Source organism: Thalassophryne amazonica, chromosome 8 (genome assembly GCF_902500255.1).
Source record: "Thalassophryne amazonica chromosome 8, fThaAma1.1, whole genome shotgun sequence".
NCBI classification, from domain to species: domain Eukaryota; kingdom Metazoa; phylum Chordata; class Actinopteri; order Batrachoidiformes; family Batrachoididae; genus Thalassophryne; species Thalassophryne amazonica.
This window is the reverse complement of record NC_047110.1, coordinates 55,791,571-55,813,176: the sequence shown is the minus strand read 5'-3', so window position 1 is coordinate 55,813,176 and position 21,606 is coordinate 55,791,571. Positions and strand designations below refer to the sequence as shown.

The 21,606-nt window shown below is 40.1% G+C and overlaps 1 protein-coding gene across 1 annotated transcript in view; it reads left to right on the top strand.

Annotated features, from left to right (window-relative positions):
* The window catches only part of hbp1 (HMG-box transcription factor 1), a 51,715-nt gene that overhangs the window by 12,486 nt on the left and 17,623 nt on the right, over positions 1–21,606 (top strand). Inside the window, exons 4-8 of the mRNA XM_034176291.1 lie at positions 8,730–8,850; positions 9,006–9,120; positions 14,279–14,394; positions 14,664–14,820; positions 14,994–15,138. Coding sequence (XP_034032182.1) covers positions 8,730–8,850; positions 9,006–9,120; positions 14,279–14,394; positions 14,664–14,820; positions 14,994–15,138 — 654 coding nt within the window. The remainder of the gene's footprint in view (positions 1–8,729; positions 8,851–9,005; positions 9,121–14,278; positions 14,395–14,663; positions 14,821–14,993; positions 15,139–21,606) is intronic.

Sequence of the window (21,606 nt, the reverse complement as noted above, 5' to 3'; positions counted from 1 at the left end):
TAAAAGGGAGTTTTTCCTTCCCACTGTCGCCAAGTGCTTGCTCACAGGGGGTCGTTTTGACCGTTGGGGTTTTTACGTAATTATTGTATGGCCTTGCCTTACAATATAAAGCGCCTTGGGGCAACTGTTTGTTGTGATTTGGTGCTATATAAATAAAATTGATGATGAATTGATGATATATATATATATATATATATATATATATATATATATATATATATATATATATATATATATATATATATATATATATATATATATATATATATATATATTACTCTGGAACAAAGATGACAGACAGTGTTTGACATAAGCAGGACTCGAAAGAGCAAACAGGAATCGATTGCAGTGATTCCAATTGGAAAATAATGGCGAAGCAACCTAGGCTTCTTCTGGCATTTTTACATAAAACAAACACAATAACAACATCTATAAACCCAGAGAATATATTCACGAGAGTTTTAGGCACAATAGACAAAGAGTTTAATGCTGTTGTCCGTGTGGAGCCTGATCAGAGCGTCTCAAATGCATTTCTTCTGTCGTGAATGTACTGACATTACCCATATTGCACTGCTGGGCACAGGATATCCACACGAAAAGCTTCAAAATTAGTGCATTACTTTAAAACTAAAACATATATCTGATATTTTCACTTTATAAAACTTCAGATGTGACATTATTTTAAATAACTTGTCCGAAACTAGTTTGGTTAAAATTTTAACCATAGGTTAAAACTGTATGCCTCTGGATGACGTGTGATATTGCCAGCGTATCAGTATGGGGTCAAAAGAAATGAGCTTTTTTCTTTTCTGTGACAAGTTCTCCTTTGCCTGCAGAGGATGGAGCGGTTTCTTTTAGAACCAGCTCTCCTCTGTTTATGCAGGATAGAACTGTGCACCTACTACAAAACATTTAACAGATAGGTACTCAACTGATTGTAGGTTTCATAAATGTTTGTAACTATTCAGCTTTGTTTACCACATCTGTAAAAATACGTTAGCGGTCTAAAAATTATCGGACCAAAATTTATCGGAAGATAATTAGTCCGTTAATGGTTTTCAAAGTTATCTGAAAAGCTAATCCGATAATGAAAACATTATCTTCGATAATTAGCGGTTAGTGGATTAGCAGAACTGTGCCCGCCACTGCATACATATAACGGATTTTGTCCATTTTATACATATAGCGGATTTTGATTGTAAAGGGCACATTTCGCTGGTCCACCTGAATCCATTATATGCAAGTTTTACTGTATGTCTAAATAAGTTTGAATAAACACAACATGGTAATAAATACATGTCCTGAAAGGCATAGCACTGATTTTACTCCTGCTGTGTTTGCACACAGACTATGTAAAATGTTGTTCTGCGTTTGTCTTTCCACGGTAAACATCCACACAAAAACAGCTGAGAGCCCCAGTCCCATGTCCACATCATGACGCTCCTGTTAATCCCAAATGGCTTTTCCCGATTGTTACCCGCTGTTAGTTTCTCACCAACTCTTTGTGGTCACACTTATAAACATAAAAAATGCTTCCACTTTCCACCTTGAAAATCTTATTCTTCAGAAAGCTATGCAACAAATACATGACTGGTTTTGATGGACCCTCCCAAAACACTTGCACACCATTTCAACATATTCACTGTCACAGTCAACCAAAACACAGATTTGGAACTGGGAAAAAAAATCCACTTTTCCCATTTGCTTTAAAGAAAAAGGCCAAATGGCTCTGGAATGGAGTTCATAAGGTGACGTGACTGAGGTCAACATTTCATGTAGGCTATCATATGTGACCATTTCAAAGGAGCAGGTAAAATCAGGCTAAATTCACCATCTTGTTCCATGTCCATCTGTAGTTTTGTTCCCAGTTATTAAAACGGGATGGGTTGGTAATGTTTAACCCTCTGGGGTCCGAGGGCATTTTTTGGACAGTTCACTCGCCTGGCATAAATGTTTTATTATTGCTGTTAACAGCTCTCCCTGCATCCCACAATCAAGTTTTATGTCTCTTTTTTTCAGGGCAACCTGTGCTTTCAGAATATGTGTTTTTGTTGTGTTTTATAAGTGTAATAAAGGTTTACAGTCAGAAATAAGAAAGGAAAAAATAAAGCAAAAAATAATTTTCCACACACATTTATTCAAAACACACAGCAAACTATAATAAACAACTGTTTTGACACTTTATAAAGGTAATTTGAGGTCTTGTGTGAAAGACTATACAACAGAAAGGTTCAAACAATAAACACAAATGCACATTTTGAACAATATATACAAAATGGTCTATGCGTTTTGTTTGTCTCATCTCAAAGCAATTTCTGTCTGCTATTACACAAAGGTTGCATCACAAACTTCTACTGTGTTTTGGACTGTTCTGTGCTGCTCCTAAAGCAGCTTTCATTCACACTTTGGCCCACTTTGGCTCCTTACAGTCTGAGGAGTGGCCCTCCCCTCGTCCCATTGATATGGTAAACAGTGATTTACGCCGAGAAAGCTACAGAGTTATCCAGTAACATTCATATGCAAACTAGTGGAGCAATCCTGATAGTTACATACTCTTTGTTTGAGCACGTGAGATTGTCACCAGAGGCTCTCTGTCTGCTCCGTTTGCTTTCACTTTCGTTGTGCGTAATGGCGCAGGGTGCATTGGAATTTATATGTACTCATTGGAGCACCCAGGGGGCTATTCAAACGGGCCAACTAGTAACATATCACTCCTGAAAACGATCTTTGGCTTTTCATGTGAGGTAAATCTACGATTGGATTTTGGAAAACCATGAACCAGTGAACCAATTCCGATTGGACACTCACATTGCTCATGTCATTACACAGCTTCTATGAGGAGTACAAAGGTGGCTAATGGCTGGCTCGAAAGTCCACGGAGGTAACTTTTCAGCAAAAAAAAAAAGTAAGTTTCTATCTCATATCATTAAAAAGGTATTTATAATTTAGTAAAGCTTGGTCTTAGCCGTCGTATACGACGGCGTCGGCCCCAGAGGGTTAAAGTGCAGTTTTTGTTGCCACTTTTTTCAAGGAAAGTCAACATACTGACTGATAAGCGTTGGTTCTCCTCGCTCATTGAACTTAAGTCTGAAATGTTTCCACACAGGAGCTGTGGAATTAGGCTTTGAAACCAAGTCCATGTGTGCTTCAAAACTTTGTGGATGGAAACTTTCTGGATATAACTATGCAGTCGACTCAGCTTTCTGTTTACTACGGCACACTGTTCGCTTTGTGTGTGTGTGTGTGTGTGTGTGTGTGTGTGTGTGTGGTCGGAGCACTTCACACAGAGCGAGCTGAGCCCAACATTCCCACCTCCTGGAGGCTGAGAGGGACAAAAGCAACGACATGACTCACTGAAATGTTGGCGACAACAAACATGCATGTTTATTGATATATATCAAGGACAGGAAAATGATCGCGTTCATCTCTATATATTGAATGATATATCGATTATCGTGACAGGCCTAATTCCGGCCCAAACTGTTGTGAAGTTAGACTAAAACACATGGAATGGAGTAATTTGTTGTTCAGCAAAACATCAGCATTACTGTACAAACGAAACAATGCAGCTTCCTGCAACCTCTGCAAGCAAGCTCGACAACGGCATGAAACTTAGCTGGTGTTAAGTACAGTAGTGTTCAGAATAATAGTAGTGCTATGTGACTAAAAAGATTAATCCAGGTTTTGAGTATATTTCTTAGTGTTACATGGGAAACAAGGTACCAGTAGATTCAGTAGATTCTCACAAATCCAACAAGACCAAGCATTCATGATATGCAAACTCTTAAGGCTATGAAATTGGGCTATTAGTAAAAAAAAAAGTAGAAAAGGGGGTGTTCACAATAATAGTATCATCTGCTGTTGACGCTACAAACTCAAAACTATTAAGTTCAAACTGCTTTTTTAGCAATCCCGTGAATCACTAAACTAGTATTTAGTTGTATAACCACAGTTTTTCATGATTTCTTCACATCTGTGAGACATTAATTTTGTTGGTTTGGAACCAAGATTTTGCTTGTTTATTAGTGTCCTTGGGGTCATTGTCTTGTTGAAACACCCATTTCAAGGGCATGTCCTCTTCAACATAAGGCAACATGACCTCTTCAAGTATTTTGACATATCCAAACTGATCTATGATACCTGGTATGCGATATATAGTCCCAACACCATAGTAGGAGAAACATGCCCATATCATGATGCTTGCACCACCATCCTTCACTGTCTTCACTGTGAACTGTGGCTTGAATTCAGAGTTTGGGGGTTGTCTCACAAACTGTCTGCGGCCCTTGGACCCAAAAAGAACAATTTTACTCTCATCAGTCCACAAAATATTCCTCCATTTCTCTTTAGGCCAGTTGATGTGTTCTTTGGCAAATTGTAACCTCTTCTGCACGTCTTTTATTTAACAGAGGGACCTTGCAGGGGATTCTTGCAAATAAATTAGTTTCACACAGGCATCTTTTAAAGCCCCATTTACACACAGACGGTAAGAGCTCCCGGAAGCGTCCCGGAAGAGTTTTTGGCCGTCTTAAGAATCACACGCCGTTGTTAACGCCGGCACTAGGGGGCGTGGTTTAGTTCCGGCTTTACCGGGAATCGCTCCCAGAATTATTCAACATGTCGAATAATTCCGGTAGCGCTCCCGGAGACCTCCCGTGATGATGAACAACGGTGTGTGATACTTTATAATCGCCGTTTTATCCTGCCGCTTCCTGTTGTGCCGCAGTTCTTGTCAGCCCGCGATGACCAATCAGGGACTGAATATGTAGTGACGTGGAGATGTCTGGCGTTTGAAGATGTGAACATGTCCTGTATCTGGTAGCAGCCTGTGAGCAGGACTTATGTCTCTTTTGTCCTTTATTTTACAATCATGACAGAGTTTTTGGAGCGAGCAGCAGCACCACAGCAACGTGGAGCGGAGGTTCTTTTAAATTTTATTTTACGTGCGTGTGCGCGCAAATCGTCCTGGAGATTATTTTACTTATTAGCTACACAGCTGTATAATGAAGGAAATGGTGACTGGCTTCTAAACACAATTATGACAGTTTTTTGGGGGAAAGTGCGAGCTGCAGCAAGCAATGGAGTTTATTTTTTATTTTTTTAATTGTTTACATGTGCGCGTGTGAACGGGACAGTTGATCCTCAAACTGGCTCCTGCAGAGGCGGAAGGACTGCTGAAAGCAGCCGTCATCCAGTCAGCTCCTGGAGCAAATAATAATAATGATACTGTCTGTATTGGTAGCTTTCCACAGCAACTTGCTTCGTGTGATCAAGGTCCGTCATGTTAATTTTGACTGACAACCGGAGCCGGCGAGCTCTGCCCCTTTCCTCCGCGAAAACAGCCGGAACTACCGCAAACTTCGGTCTACGTACTACTCGCTGACAAAACCATCTGTGTGTAAACCAGCCTTAACTGTCACAGCACTTAACTCCAGACTATCTTTGATCATCCTGGAGCTGATCAATGGGTGAGCCTTTGCCATTCTGGTTATTCAGTCTACATCAGTCTTCCTGTGATAAGTCAATGGCGATGCTGCACATCTTGTCCTGGGTCATTTAAGCCATATTATTAGATTTCATGTAGAAATTGTACACTTTCGTGGTCTTGTATGCACGAACTGGTCAAATGTATTATCTGTGTTACTTACTGAATACCACTCTAGTGTGCTGATTGCCACATCTGGGGTATCCTTAAGTTCAGTCAGATCGGTGGAGCAAACATGTCCCAGTCCACACGAGTGACTTCGAGAATGCCTATCGTTGCATGCAGTGAGCACACTGAGAGGCTAATGTTGAAAGCCAATCTGGGCATTTCATGACTGATTGTATTGGTTTCATGTTATAAAAGGTTTATGGTATAAAACATATTCAACTTCAGTTTTAATTAACAAAATGAGATCACAGCATGCAACCATGTCTGTTTCAGCTGCATTTCTTAAATGCCTTCAAAGTGCTGCTTCACTTTAAACCTGACCTGTTTTGTTTCAGCTGGAACAAACCATCCTGTCACAGTGACATGCCGCCAGCAGAGATGTTAACAAAATACAATACAGTGCATCTGGAAAGTATTCACAGTGCTTCACTTGTTTAACATTTTATGTTACAGCCTCATGCCAAAATGGAGAAAATTCATTTTACCCCCCAAAATTCTACACACAACACTCTATAATGACAACATGAAAAGGTTTGTATTTTCCCAAATTTATTAAAATTAAAAAAAGAAATCACATGTACACAAGTATTCACAGCATTTGCTCAATACTTTTGTTTAGGCACCATTGGCAGCAATTACAGCCTCAGGTCTTCTTGAATATGATGCCACAAGCTTGGTGCACCTGTCTTTGGGCAGTTTTGCCCATTCCTCTTTGCAGCACCTCTCAAGCTCCATCAGGTTGGATGGGGAGTGTCAGTGCACATCCATTTTCAGATCTCTCCAGAGATGTTCAGTCAGATTCAGGTCTGGACTCTGGCTGGACCACTCAAAGACATTAATTAATTCATTCGTTGTTCTGAAGCCACCCCTTTGATATCTTGGCTGTGTGCTTTGGGTCATTGTCCTGCTGTAAGATGAACTGTCACCCCAGTCTGAGGTCAAGAGCCCTCTGGAGCAAGTTTTCATCCAGGATGTCTCTGTACATTCCTTCATTCATCTCTCCCTCAATCCCGACTATTCTCCCAGTTCCTGCTGCTGAAAAAAAAATCCCAACAGCATGATGCTGCCACCACCATGCTTCACTGTAGGGATGGTGTCTGGTTTCCTCCAAACATGAAGCCTGGCATTCATGCCAAAGAGTTCAATCTTTGTCTCATCAGACCAGAGAATTTTGTTTCTCATGGTCTGAGAGTCCAAGCGGGCTCCCATGTGCCTTTTACAAAGGGGCCTGTCACACTGGAGTTTAAGGGGAATTTGCGTATGGATTGCGCACAAAATTGGCCCATATTCGCCAAACATCCGCAGTATCCGTGTAACATGCCTGTATGAGTCGGCCGTCATCCGAACACGTCCATGATTATCCGCAGAGGCACGCATGTCCGCAGCCAGGATTTTTGAGCTGCTCAAAAAATCTGGATGCGGATAACATCCGCCTTACATACTCCGTATATACTCAATTCATACACAATACATACTCGCTCTATGCGCTGTATATCTACCGTTAACCGCTGATATCCGCAACTGACAGGGATTTGCGGCTTGGCAGCGGACTGGGATAGTGTGTAAAACAGATATATATCATGCCCATCATGTCCACATCACAAACTAAAGTATGTTGTAGCGATTGCATACAAATTGGCCACAAATAAAGTGTTTTTATTACATCTGCTTTGCAGCTGATTTGCGGACAATCTGTGAATGCATAACAAACACGTCATGTAAACCCACAGTACTATATGTGGCAGAAAGCGACGTGCCGGTCCGGCTGTGTAAATCCACAAAGACGTAGCTGCTGCAATCATGTCTCCTCCATGACTTTTATTTAACACCAACTCACGCTGAAGTCTGTTTTCTGTGACACTCAAAAAAAAAAAAAAACACCGCTTCACACCCCAAGCGGCTTCCCCCCTCCCACTCCCCAAACTCATGAACAGTTAACCCTCGCATGACAACATGAACATTAACTCTGTGATCAACTTGTCCAAGTCCAGCAGTTGCTCTAGACGCTGTATTATTGGTGTGAATGGTGATGCTGACGGCCCGAGTGCGCTTATTTTATGACCGCAATGCAGATGCCGTGCATGCGCAACATGTGCGCGATGCATTCATAATACACCCGTAATACTGTCGTGATAATCGCAATGCGTCGGCGCCGTTTTCGCACTACATGCGTTATATAACCGTGACTGTTCATCATATATTTGCTATATATTATTAATATATCCGTAATTCACACTGGGACATTTGTCATTTTTGGCCATTTTTGTTGCGGACGACAACGAACGCCCGTAATTTTGTACTCAATTCATGCGCAATTGATCCTCTCCCCAGTGGGACAGGGCCCTAAGGAGTGGTTTGCGTCTGGCCACTCTACCATACAGGCCTGATTGGTGGATTGCTGCAGAGATTGTTGTCCTTCTGAAAGGTTCCCCTCTCTCCACAGCGAAATGGTGGAGATCTGACAGAATGACCATCAGGTTCTTGGTCAGCCTGACTAGGGCTCTTTTCCCCCGATCGTTCAGTTTAGACAGGTGGCCAGCTCTAGGAAGAGTCCTGGTGGATCCAAACTTCTTCCATTTACGGATGAACTTTTTTCACTTCGTCATTGTGGGGTATTGTGTGTAAAAGTTTGAAGGGGGGGGATTTCATCCAATTTGGAATAAGGGTGTAACATAATAAAATGTGGAAAAAGTGAGGCACTGTAAATACTTTCATGATGCACTATTGTGGTACAGTTAAAATGACAGAAAACATTAAGTGTAGCTATGCTACATGTGTATTTTTATACTGTAGCTTTGAATCTTAAATAACTACCTTAATTATGGGGTCTCATCAAAGAAAAGCAACCTGTGTACTCGTGAATATGCAGACCTTGCGCCGACTGTAGCCTTTATATATGAAATTCAAAATCGGTGCAGTCCCATTTCATTCACTTAATTTAATATGTTTCAACAGCAGAGGGGGGATCGCGTGGCCCTGCCAATCATGTGGCCTTGCAATGGAGAGTTTGCCTGTCCTGGGTTATATTTAAAATCACGTAATGTATATGTGTACTCTTGTGTGTTTTATTTTTCAGATCATCTCCAGTCCACATCTTTGGCAACAGTAATAGTTTACATTCCTATGCTCGTCCCCCGTTAGCCAGTAGTGCACCCAACCCATCACGAATCCACCTTAGGGAACGCAGGCGTGTCAGGGTAACCTTTGACTTCCAACGTCAACCTCTTTACAGTCGACACATTATTAAATAGATTCCTGTAAATCTTATGACTCATGTTCATTCCCACTGAATAGGTTTACTATATTCGTATACTGATAGTTTGTAATATGTTTAAAATTTTATCTGCAACAGGCCAGCAGTGAATCTGAGTCTGGAGTTTTTTCTGTGGCTTCATCCTTTTCTGATGATGAAGACATGGCCTGGTCTCATTCCTGGCCCTCCACAGCCTGGCATTGCTTCCTGAAAGGTACACGCACAATTACAACGGCAAACAGCATACACAGCACCCGTCAGGCACATGAGTAAAACTACTGATTCGCTGCGGTTTTCAAAGCCGCCACTGACAGGCGGACATGAAATCTCCAGTGAATTTGGTCAGAAGGTGCTGAGACTAATCTTTTGTTCATGCTTTCCTCAAAGGATCCTCCTTTGAAGAAATTAACCCAACCACTATTGCAAGCATTTATCTAGAAATCCTGACCTCTGGTGTCCAAACAGCGCTGTTGCAGCCATTTTCTTGTAGTCCACTAATATGTAGCTGCAATTTCAGGGCCACATTTCTCAGATCCTAATTTTTGACCGCAACATAGGCCTGGGCGATTTGGCCTAAAAATAAAATCTCTGATTTTTTTTTTTTTTTTTTTTTTCCAGAAAAAATTTGACTTTTGACTTTTTTTTTTTTTTTTTTTTTTTTTTTTTCCGATTTATCTATTTTTTTCCCCTTCCCCCTACTTTTTTAAAGAAAACATTTAATACAAATGACAGGGATAACTCAAAAGAAGTTTTGCTTTTATTTTATCAAAAACTTAACCAAAGTAATCCCTACATACCTCCTGGAATTGAAGCTCCAACTGTTCTTTTCATTTAAAAAATATACTTGGGCAAATGATTCCACCAGAGTAAGCTGCATTTTAGCAGGAATTTGCGCTCTTGTTCCCCTCGTAAAGTGTGGCATTTCTCCCACGCAGCTGGATGCCTCTGTTTTAGATGCTGGAATAAGATTGTTGTGCGGCTGCGTTTTGTTGCAGTGGGCTTTAGGCAAACTGCAGACGAAACTCGCTCTTCATTAGCGGTGAGCCGTGTGTGTTATTGTGTGAAGGAAACGAGACGGGGAGTGGGAGAAAGAGGAGAAAAAACTCAAATTTTTTATTTTTTAAATCGTCCGCAACAAAAAAACTTGAATTAATCGATAAAATCGACATATCGCCCAGGCTTACTGCAACAACACCTAGCGATCTGAATGATGGCTCCAGACAGTATTCCAAATACTTTGTTGAAGTTTTACTACTCACGGTTTAAAGGTTTCTTCCACCAAAACACTGCTTTCCTAATTGTTTTAAAAACATTTATTCCACTTCTACTTTATTTCATTATTTTTAAAGCTTTCTTTGGAGGTTTATGTCACTAAAGTCCTGTGTCTATCAATGTATGGATAGTTTTAAAATATTATTTCCACTCAGATTTACTTTATTTCCAATTACTTGTAGGAAAAATGTTTTCTGTTTTGTTCCATAAAAATACAATTGTATAGCAACTTCCAGTTGTAAAGGGTTCCCCCTATCCCCCAAAATGCTTAATTTCCGAGTACTTACGGCCTTAAACAATTGTTCCACCAACAGACTTTGCCTTGTAGTTCATCCTCGTTGCTAAGAGTTGCATGTAAGGCAGTTTGTGTAATTGGAGGATTTAGCTAATTATACAAGTGGTGAAAATGAGTTCCTCCATCTGGTTCTGGGCTTACACTCATGAACAGGGTCAGAAGCTTGAATATTTGGGAGGGACTCTGAGAGGGGCCACTGCTTCCTCACATTAAAAGGGAGTGCTGAGGTGGTCCAAACATCTGGTGAGGATGTCCCCTGGTGGTTTGCCTAGGGAGGTCTTCCAGGCACTTCAAACTAGGAGGAACCCCCAGGGAAGACCCAAGACACACTGGAGGGAATGTATTTTCCAGCTGCCTTGGGATCTCCCAGGAAGAGTTAGAGGATTTGGCTGAGGATTGGAAATGACTATTTACAGGTATTATACCAAAGCATTCCATGACTTATTCAACTCATCATCTTGGCTTTTATATTTTTAATTAATTTGTATCAAGTTGAAAAGATTTGCTTTCAGTTTGAGTTTAAGGAAGATCATTTTACACATTTTAATTTTTGTATATTTTTTTACATTTTGTATTTGAAATGGCATAAACAAATTAAAATGTGTGAAATGCTAAGTGTTCTAATACTTCGTATGCATTTACTGATCTGTCTAAGCATACAGATCAATGTCCACATTTGCATTTATTTTACATATTTGTGGACCTTGTTATGCAAACACATTTTTTTACTGATTTGTGGATCTGGTTACACACACACACAGATCGAATTACACATTTGCAAATACTTTTGCTACAGTAATGGTTCCATCCTCAACTTGTCCTGATAGTAAAAAAAACAAAACAAATAAAGCTGCTATTGATAATTGACCCCTCTCCACATTCACACCTCAGATATTGGAGCACAACCTACCATTCAAATGGTTTCTCTGTTTTGTTTTGTTTGTTTTTTTTTCCTCAATTGCTTGTCTATCTGGCTGGCATTTCCTTCTACCTTACTGAAATAGTTAACAGGCAGTATAATCATTGCTGGATTAACACAAATATTGGCAGTACTTAAAAAGGATGCATTAATTAGTAAATTAGTAATAAACATTTTCAAAAGCCATGCCCTGGATTGAGCTTAATTTGTGTCCCTGAACTCTGTATAGGCTTTACATTAAAATAACAGAATCAAATGTGATAGTGTATGGTGTAGGCTTGCAGAATAGACCTACATAATAACTATTAGAAATGCTTAATGGCTCATCCATTACACAGCTATGTCAATATTAATACACGGTCTGATCACATGTATTGTGGGGTAAACATGCAGTCAGCACAATGTAAACAGTAAACACGCAGTCATCTCAGTGTAGACAATATTATTTAACCTGGATAAAAATGGTAAAATGATGGGATCAAACAAGCATTTAGACTGAGATCTGTATTCAGTTCAATTTATTACATTTATATAGTGCCAAATCACAATAAAGCTGCCTCAAGCTGCTTCACACAAGTAAGGTCTAACCTTACCAACCCCTAGAGCAAGCACACAGGTGACAGTGCTAAGGAAAAACTCCCTCCGATGATACTGATCCCAGTATGCTACTGTTGATTTAATGTAGCTGACAGACACGGATCATATCCACATGCTTTTATTATCCTTTTAAGCGCAATTAATGTGCTAGCTTGTACTAATTACATAGTCATTAAGTCAATAAGACACCTAGTTGGGCTTGTCAAATCACACTACCGTTTCATTAACGTTAAACAAATAAAAATTAGGACGCAATGTACTGAACTCATGGTTAGCCGTAGAAGAATAGCTATTGAATCCTTATTGTAGTTTATAATAAAAACAGACAAGAAGACAGCAGTCCTTTTTTATTTTATTTACTACCTTGGTGTCTCGGGGAAAAACGGCCTTTGTATATTCTGTCAATTTCACAATTAACATGTACAGTTGGGGTTAATCATAGGTGACCTCAACCGCATGTATCTTTAATCCCACCCGTATTGATTGTGAAATTGCCAGCATCTATGGTACAGACAGGGTGTCTTGCCTGAAACATCTGTGTAAACATCAGATAACTGACAAAAACTTTGCTGTCAAATTCAAGACAGCAGAACTGCTGTGAAAACTTTGCATTCAGTGCTCTTGCTTGGTGGTCATTGCAGTTCAGCCTTCATGAAATTTAGAAGTTTGACATTAAGGCTGCCACAAATGATTATTTTAATAATTGACTAGTCACCAGTTTTTTTGCAAATTGTTGACTAATTGGATCATATGTAAATTGTGGCTTATCGCACCAGCATGCAGCTGTTATTTGCTTGCCATGTTGTTGGCTTGGTAACAGTCATCCATTGAAGAGGGACATAATTTTTAGCACTGTAGCATAGCATTATAAAACATTAGCGTTATCACATTTGCTATTCAAACATGATATATGTGTACTAATGCTGATGAATTTGTCATCAGTGTTAACGTTTACAGCTATCAGTATCAAGTAGCTCACTATAGATGTTAATGTTTGCAGCTAACTAGCCAATTAGCTTAGTGAGATGACTGTCCCCCGTCAGCATCAGCCACAGCGTGCTTCCTTTTCAGATGCAACTGCATCGCCGTTGTACTGCTGTGGAAGGCAAGCCCTGCCTTGTAGATTTTTGCATTGCATGTTTTTCTCTTTAATTTGGTTGAAATGCTCCCAAACGTTTGAGCTCCATTGCCAGTGTTCTGTTGAGATGAACTACCCATCAAGCTGAGGTCCACCACGCAACTGCGCATGCACACGCATCTCTTCCTACCCCAGACTTCAACACTGTCATGTTGAGGTACCCCACTGAGAAAAACCTGCATAAGTTTTGTTTTTACATAAAAATACAGTAATAAGTATCTTTTGCAATTTTAAAAAGTAAAGATTTGCATTTATACACTGTCATTAAAGCAGATTATTGCCGTTAGATGACGGGGAGCTCAACTTGACGGGGGAGCTCATCTTGACAGAACACCAGCTAGCCATGATATTGTTTGGGCATAACGTTTCCAGTGAAATCACAGCTGACCCGGATTACCACGACTGCACATGTGCATCAAGGACAGAAAGGCAGCAAAAGATACAGCGTCAGTTTTGAGAGAAAAACAAAGCGTAAAAAAAAATAAACGATGATGTAGATTATTAAATTAATCACCAATGATTTTGATAGATGACGTAATCGTAACTAGTTGACTAATCGAGGCAGCCTTATTGGTCATCCACTTTGGTAGGTAGAACTGTAAGGAAAACTGTGGTCCTAACACCCCTATCAACAGGGCGCCATTCTATTATGATCGTCTATGATCCAAAAAGTGCAAAAACAGGATGAAACAGGTTCCTCTGGATTGCCTTCTAACAGGCTGGCTGAAAAAGTGGAGACGAAAGACTAAAATAAGGAACTGCACCCGGATGCGCCCTTGGTCAGTATCGTTGCAAACAGTACTTCTGCTTCAAATTAAAACACCCAGAAGTTACTGTGCATTTGCAACAGTTTTGTGAATTGGGATGAAAATTTTGAATTGGGATGAAAATTTGACCACAGTTTCTAAACTGGTGGTGATAATTGCTGTAACGACTACATATACCAAGTTGGTTCAAGATTGACAAAGATGGATCACAAAGTTACTATGGTGCTTCAAAACGCCCCGTTTTGCCATTCGAGATTAAACTGGAAGGAATGGTGCTCTGTGGAACAGCCTCATAACACTGGGTCCCTGAAACTGCAACCTGTGATATTACACCTACACTCTGCTTTACTCTGGCTTATATTTTCTTCTTATGCTGACATTCAGGAACTCGTCTGCGCTTCCATCGCGGTCCTAATGTGGAGTGGCAAGATGCTGAAGAAGTTGGTGATTCTGATGATGACTCGGATGATGACAGTATGATGCCGTCCTCCACTCTGAAAGTAGGCATTAAATGACGACTTTGGCACATCTTAAATAAATCCTTTTAATGCACAATATTTGGGAATTTTTCATGACTGTATTCTTTATATCGCATTCTCACATTCCTGCACTGAGGGAATTGTAGTAGTAGTTGTCTTGTACAACACTGTAAATCCAGGAGATAATGCAATATTTAGATTAGCAGATCATTTGTGTGATGGATTTGCTTACCTGATCTTGTTGCTGAGTTAAACACTTCTGATTGCCATTTTAATTTCTGTGTTTGCAGAGATATGGCTCTGAGGGACTTAAGTTGGTGAGCCACGAAGAGACCATATCATTTGGTCAGGCAATTCTTAAACTGACGTTTGACCCTGGCTCACCCGATGATGCTTTTTTAACCGCAGAATGCCGATTGGATCACCCATTTTTTGTGAAAAATAAAGGTAAAGTAATGCCTTTAAAATAAATAAATAAGATCAAATATGCTTTCTTGGAAAGAGGAAAAAAAAAAGAATTATGGCATTTTATAGAAATATGTGTTGGATATGTTTAATTAATTTTTTTATTGAACACACAGCTTTAGAGCATGATTTTCCATTCATTTCTGCATTTTCAGGGTGGTCTTCCTTTTATCCCAGCCTTACTGTGGTGCATCATGGGATCCCTTGCTATGAGATGCAGCTGGGCGACGTGTGCCTGCCACCATACCATCCAGATGCAATCAATTGTGATGACTCTGTTGTCTTTGACACGTTCAGAAGGTATGTCCTTTAAGTAATATCAGCTTGCTAATGTACAATTGTGGTTGGATGGACATGAATGTCATGGTAAGTTTGGCTTTTAATGATTTCTTTGATCTGTTCTTTTGCCAGCGTTTAATGACAAAACAGCATTAATCTTTAATGACTTAAAAAAAACAAAAAAAAACAAAACAAGAATTGGGTGCACAAGTTTTGACTTATTTTGAAATTCTGAATCTTCTCTAACACATACAGGATCAAAATTATACATACAGGCTCCGATGTATACATACATTAACGTACCATGAAGCTTTTAATTAGTAGTGCTGAAGGTTCTGCAGTGTCTTTTAATGTGACAAGGCCAAGGTCTAGTTGAGATCACCAACAAGATCCTCGTTGGTGATCTCGATTGACCTCAACTGGTACTTTCTCTGTGCCAGCATAAAAAGGATATGTGACAGCACTCACTGGACTGACTGATACTCAGAACAATGTGAAAGTCCAAGAACTCAGTGACGATCTGAGAAGAACTGTAGATTTCCACAAGTTGGAAGGTATCTTGGAGCCATTTCTAAATGACTCCAGATTTCAAGTTACTCTGATGTGTCACTACTTTCAAGATTTCAAGTTACTCTGATGTGTCACCACTTTGCCAAGATCTGGATGAAGACCCAAACTGTCACCCTCAGATGAGAAGAAATTGGTTAAGATGTTCAGGAACCACCAAGGCTCAGGCCTGCCATGAACTGGAAACTGGTGGAACACCAGCATCATTGTTCGCAGTGAAACTAGTTTTATGTTATCATGGACTGAGAGGGTACCGATCAAGAAAGAAGCCCCACTCAAAAAAACAGACATCTTCAAGCAAGACTGAAATTTGCAGCTGCTCAACATGGACAAGCCAAATGCCTTCTGGGCAAAATTTTTAAGCTATTTGGCCACAGTGACAAGAGGTACATTTGGAGGAGTAAAGGAGAGACTTTCCAAGCTAAGAACACTGGTCCAACTGTCAAGCATGGTGGTTGTAGCATCATACTTTTGGGGCTGTTTTGCTCCCAGTGATATTGGCGCATTGCACATAGTGGGTGAAATAATGAAGAAGGACTACCTCCAAATTATTCAGTGTCACCTCAAATCAAAAGCTGGATGCTTGAAACTTGGCCACAATAGGGTGTTTCAGCAGGACAATGATCCCAAACACACATCAAAACTGGTTGTGGGCTGATTAAACAGGCTAACATTAGCCTTTTAGAGTGGCATTCCCAAATCCCCAAAAAACTCTATTGAAAATTTGTGGGCTACACTTAAAAGCTGGGTCTGTGCCAGAAAACCAAGCAATTTAAATTAACTTCTGCCAAGAAGAGTGGTCAAATATCCAGCCAGAATTATGCCAGAAGCTTGTCAATCATTACCAAAACCATCTGGTTGAGGTGCAGCTTGCTCAGGGACATTTAACCAGTTATCAGTGGGGGTGTATGTGTATATTTATTTGAGCCTGTATGTATAATTTTGACCCTGTGTGGATAAGAGAGGATACAAAAAAATTCAAATGCGTGCACCCATTTCTTGTTTTTAAAGTAATTAATGATGTATGCTGTACATCACCCATGTGCAACCATTAATGTGTACATCAACATGTACATGCTGTACATCCAACCACAACTTTAGGTATCTGTGAATGTGGATTACTGTAAATGTCTGAACTTGTGATGCTAGAGCCAGGTATGTATTTGTAGAGTTACATAATTTTTGTGATTTTGCTTCTGTACACCCCCATGGGGGGAGTCAAGATGTGCTTGTTTGGCAGTTACTTTAGGTTTTCCGCTTTAATTCATGAGGTTTAACAAAAATATTTCCTTGACCTTTGACCACAGCAGGGGACAGTGTAACATGAAGATGGTTTATTTAAATCACACCCGTTCACAATTGTGTAATCACACAGGCTGACATTGTGATTGCAATTGCAATGTGATGAATTGTGTGGCCCTAATGTGAGGTACTGTTAGTTTTGAAGATGGCACACTGTAAAACCATGAATTTTAAAAGCAAAAACACTGAGTAGCACACCAGAGCCAGCAGTTGTGTCCCTCCAAAGCTGCATTTGTTGCTTGAATTACACATTCAAACATACACACATGCATCTGAAACACTGATTTCACACATGGTCATGATGTTAAATACAGTCCTCTTTTCTTTTCAGGGCAAACAGGGTCTCTGAATCACTGAACTATAATTGAATATTGAAATATTTTAACACCATATTTCAACTTCCACCATGGTAGAGGTCTTGGAAAAAGCAGGGGTGAGCAGCAGTAAGGCCTTGGTCCAGAGCACACAGACTACGTTTACATGCCGTTAATATTCGGATTAAGGTCAATATTCTGGTTTCTGAATCATTAGGAATAACCCGTTTACATGCTTAAGCAGACAGAGTTACTCCTGTATACATGGTCACTGGTATCATTTGGAATATCCCCATCTAAACAGCGACGCACGTCGTCCACCGGTGCTTGATTTGATCTGGCGTTTGTGCAAATCCTGCTTCGTGTAAAACCCCTCACTACACACTTTTCTCAAACAGGCATTAACATTTTCTCATTTTTCTCTCCTGCGGGCTGCCTCCGCATCAAAACAGCGAGAGTCTCTGGAGCTGTTGCCAGATTTGGCGCAGCTACGCACAGAAGAGAGGGGGGCGGTGAGAGTGGTCCGTTGTGGCGTTTACCGAGCCACAGACGGTAAGCGCATCGGAGGCAGAGCAGTCGCGGTGATATGCCGACCGGTGCCGCGACCGGTGCCGCGACCGGCCCGCCTGATAAGGACACAGAACACAATGTGCTGTTTACATCTGCTTCTGTGGTGTCCGGTGGGCTGCACGCGCCACATACAAGTAGTTGCTGTACTCAATAGACCAAGATTCCTTGCGGATAGGACATGCGCAGAACGCAAAATAATGTTCCTTTCTATGGGGATATCCCGATGCGCATTTATATGACCTGATATTTGGGTTAGAAAAGGAGTAACCCAGGGGTCTTATTCGGGTTTTTAAAAACCGGAATATGAGCATATTCGGGTTTTTGCGGGCGTTTACATGGCCATGCGCAACCGGGTTATTGCCAATATTCCGGTTATGAAAGGGTTATTGGCTGCATGTAAACGTAGTCACCATTGCACTGGTGGGGATGTGACGCAAGGCTAGAGAGTTATTCTCTCCTTAAGGGCCCTCTCACACTTAGCATGAATGAAGCCAAATCAGGCCAAATGCATTTTCTAGTAATTACACCAACAATTGTTGCCTTCTCACCAAATTGCTTGCCTGTTGTCCTGTAGCCCATCCCAGCCTTGTGCAGGTCTACAATTTTGTCCCTGGTGTCTTTAGACAGCTCTTTGGTCTTGGCCATGGTGGATTGGTTGGAGTGTGATTGATTGAGTGTGTGCACAGATGTCTTTAATACAGGTAACAAGTTCAGACAGGTGCAGAATAGGTGGGCTTCTTAAAGAAAAACTAACAGGTCTGTGAGAGCCAGAATTCTTGCTGATTGGTAGGTGATCAAATACTTATTTCATGCAATAAAATACAAATTAATTATTTAAAAATCATGCAGTGTAATTTTCTGATTTTTAATTCTGTCTCACAGTTGAAGTGTACCTACGATAAAAATTACAGACATCTCCATTCGTTGTAGGTGGGAAAACTTGTAAGATCGACAGTGGATCAAATACTTATTTGGCTTACTGTATTTCCACCTCAAACGCACCTCGAAAGTTGGGTGCATGTGCTCTACATTCGGGCTGGCTGCTCGACTGTGTACGACTGTTTGGAGTGCACTCAGAATGCTGTCAGACATTTTTGATTGTGCCTCGATATTGCCCGAATGGAAGTTGAATTACCATTCAGATGGCATTTGGGCTCATTCGGCCTCTAGTGTGATGGGGATATAAGATTGTTTTTCAGCCTAGTGTATCAAAGGAGCTCCACAGAAGCTTTTCAAAGACTGCCAGGAACGCTTTTTTTTTTAAATGTTTATGCCAGTGTCCACCACCACTGGCCAATTCTGGCAGTAGATGCATCACACAGTTGACCAGTCTACCACACAGTAAAATCAACAGTGTTAGTTTTACACTGGTGATTTTACTGTGCATGTTCTTCAAGACCAGCAGAAGAAGTAAGGCTCCTCTACATCAGCTTATAACCACATCTGCACTTGCAGCTGCTGTGGCAGGATCTACCTGCACTGTTCAGACCACGCTGGCTAGCAACCATCCATAGAAGCAGTCCTTGTAGGATCTTCATTTGCTGTGTCACTACCATAGTATGTACTAGTACTTTGTTTTTCATGCGTTTCTTGAATTCATGCATTAGCCTGAATTCTTCTTGTTCTACACTTCAGTAAAAGCAGATGTAGTGTAACAGGTTGTATAACGTGCCATTGTCCATCTCCATATGGTTGTTACATGTATCTTTAGATGAACATGTAGCAAATTGAATTTGAAGAGTTGCACATTTAATGTGACTTAAGTTTGCGAAAAGGTGACTTAAAAAGTTTCAAGTTTTCTCCTGAAATCTGCATTCCATTGGCCATGCATCACAAACCTTTTCTCTGCTTTTATTACATGGGTTAAAGTTCTCTGTCACCAAGACGGATTTCCGTCATTTGGAAACTTTAACTACACCTGTGCTAGGGTGTCCCAAAAAAATGCCAACTTTAAAGAATTTCGAGTCTCACCCACCAAAAAATTTCCTTTTGGTGAATCATTCTCACATGTAAAATTGTTTGCCAATCAGAAATTATTTAGAGGTGGCTCAAGGTCACCAAACATTGAAAATCTACCTGCGACAATCGGCATTGGTGCAATATTTGAAATGTCATATCTCTGCCACTGTTAGAACTATTAGATCACTACTTTTTATTGTGTACAATTTCCTTTGGTAATTTAGAAATTGATGGGTCGTGCCATTCTCCTACAAAAATAGCAAAGAAATGGTAAAACCTGGTTTGCCAGTTTTTTGCAGATCTGAAACCTGGAAGACTGGGAAGTGAAAGAAAACTATAGCACTGTATGGACACTCACCAGTTTTGGTCTCTCTAAACACTAGAAACATTGATATATTCCATATGAAAGCATCACAGTAACATATTACATACCTTTAACCAGCAACTGATTTTCAGTATTCATATAAGTATTTTCATTGCACTAATTATACAGAAATGATAAAAACGGCCCTAACGGAGTGTTTGTTCTTTCAACATTTATGATTAATCTGTAAGCACTTGCAGAATGCAGACAGTTATCAACAAAGTACCAAAAAATATTAAACAAAGCCATAAAGGCAAAATAAAAAGTAAGTAAACACAGTATTGTAAATATAACATGTAAATAAATTGTCTAACTGACCAATATCATAGGCTGACTAATGAAGCCCAGCTTCTGCACAAATTGGGTTTGGAGCCAAGTTTGGACCTGTATAGTCACTGCAGTAAACATCTAGCACACAATCTGCTGCTATAATTTCTAAATTACCAAAATAAACTGTACACATCTGAAAAGTAGTGATCTAATAGTTCTAAAAGTGGCAAAGATATGACATTCCAATTTTTGCACCGATGTCGATTGTTGCGGTTAGATTTTCAATGTTTGGTGACCTTGAGCCACCTCTAAATAATTTCTGATTGGCAAACAATTTTACATGTGAGAATGACTCACCAAAAGGAAACTTTTTGGTGGGTGAGACTCGAAATTTTTTAAAGTTGGCATTTTTTGGGACACCCTAACCTACGCGCGTGCACGTGGTATCATGCGTGTTTTGGTACCAAAATATGATACGGCCACTGTCAAAGCAACATCCCATTCTGCGCTAATCAAAGCATCAGCAATGTCAGCGTGGACTGCGGAGGAAGGGACTGTATGAATTTTCACTCCTCTCTGCTCTGTTTCCTGCTTGCCATGAGCCATGGTCCTGCTCCTCCCCTGTCTTCATGGGAACATTGGCAGACCTTCCCCAAGTACAGCAGGGTATGGCTTTGCTTTGAACCAATAAAGCATTGGTTCAAAGATCTGCTGCTTCGTTGGTTCTTTGTTTTATTTCACTTTATCTTAATTTTTCCAGCTAAAACCCTAAAGGAGATATGTCTGTGAGTAATATTTACCTTTTTTATGTTAAACCGACGTGTTATGGTCTTCTGAAACAGTTGATAGATGTACTTTATAACTTAAAAATGCGACCGATGCTAACACATTAGCATGTCTATGGCGTTTTCAATGTTAAAGTTAGCATTGAGCTGTTCGCATCTCACCACATTTGTGTGCATTTGTTTTCTGTATAATAATTAATGGCTCAGCATTTGTTGTCATAAAAGAGTCAAATGTATTACAAATTGTAATTTTTTTTATTTATTTTTACTTATATATTAATAATAATAATAGCAACAACAATAATAGTAATAATTAATAATGCTACAATACAATTTTAGAGAAACACACAAAAAGAAC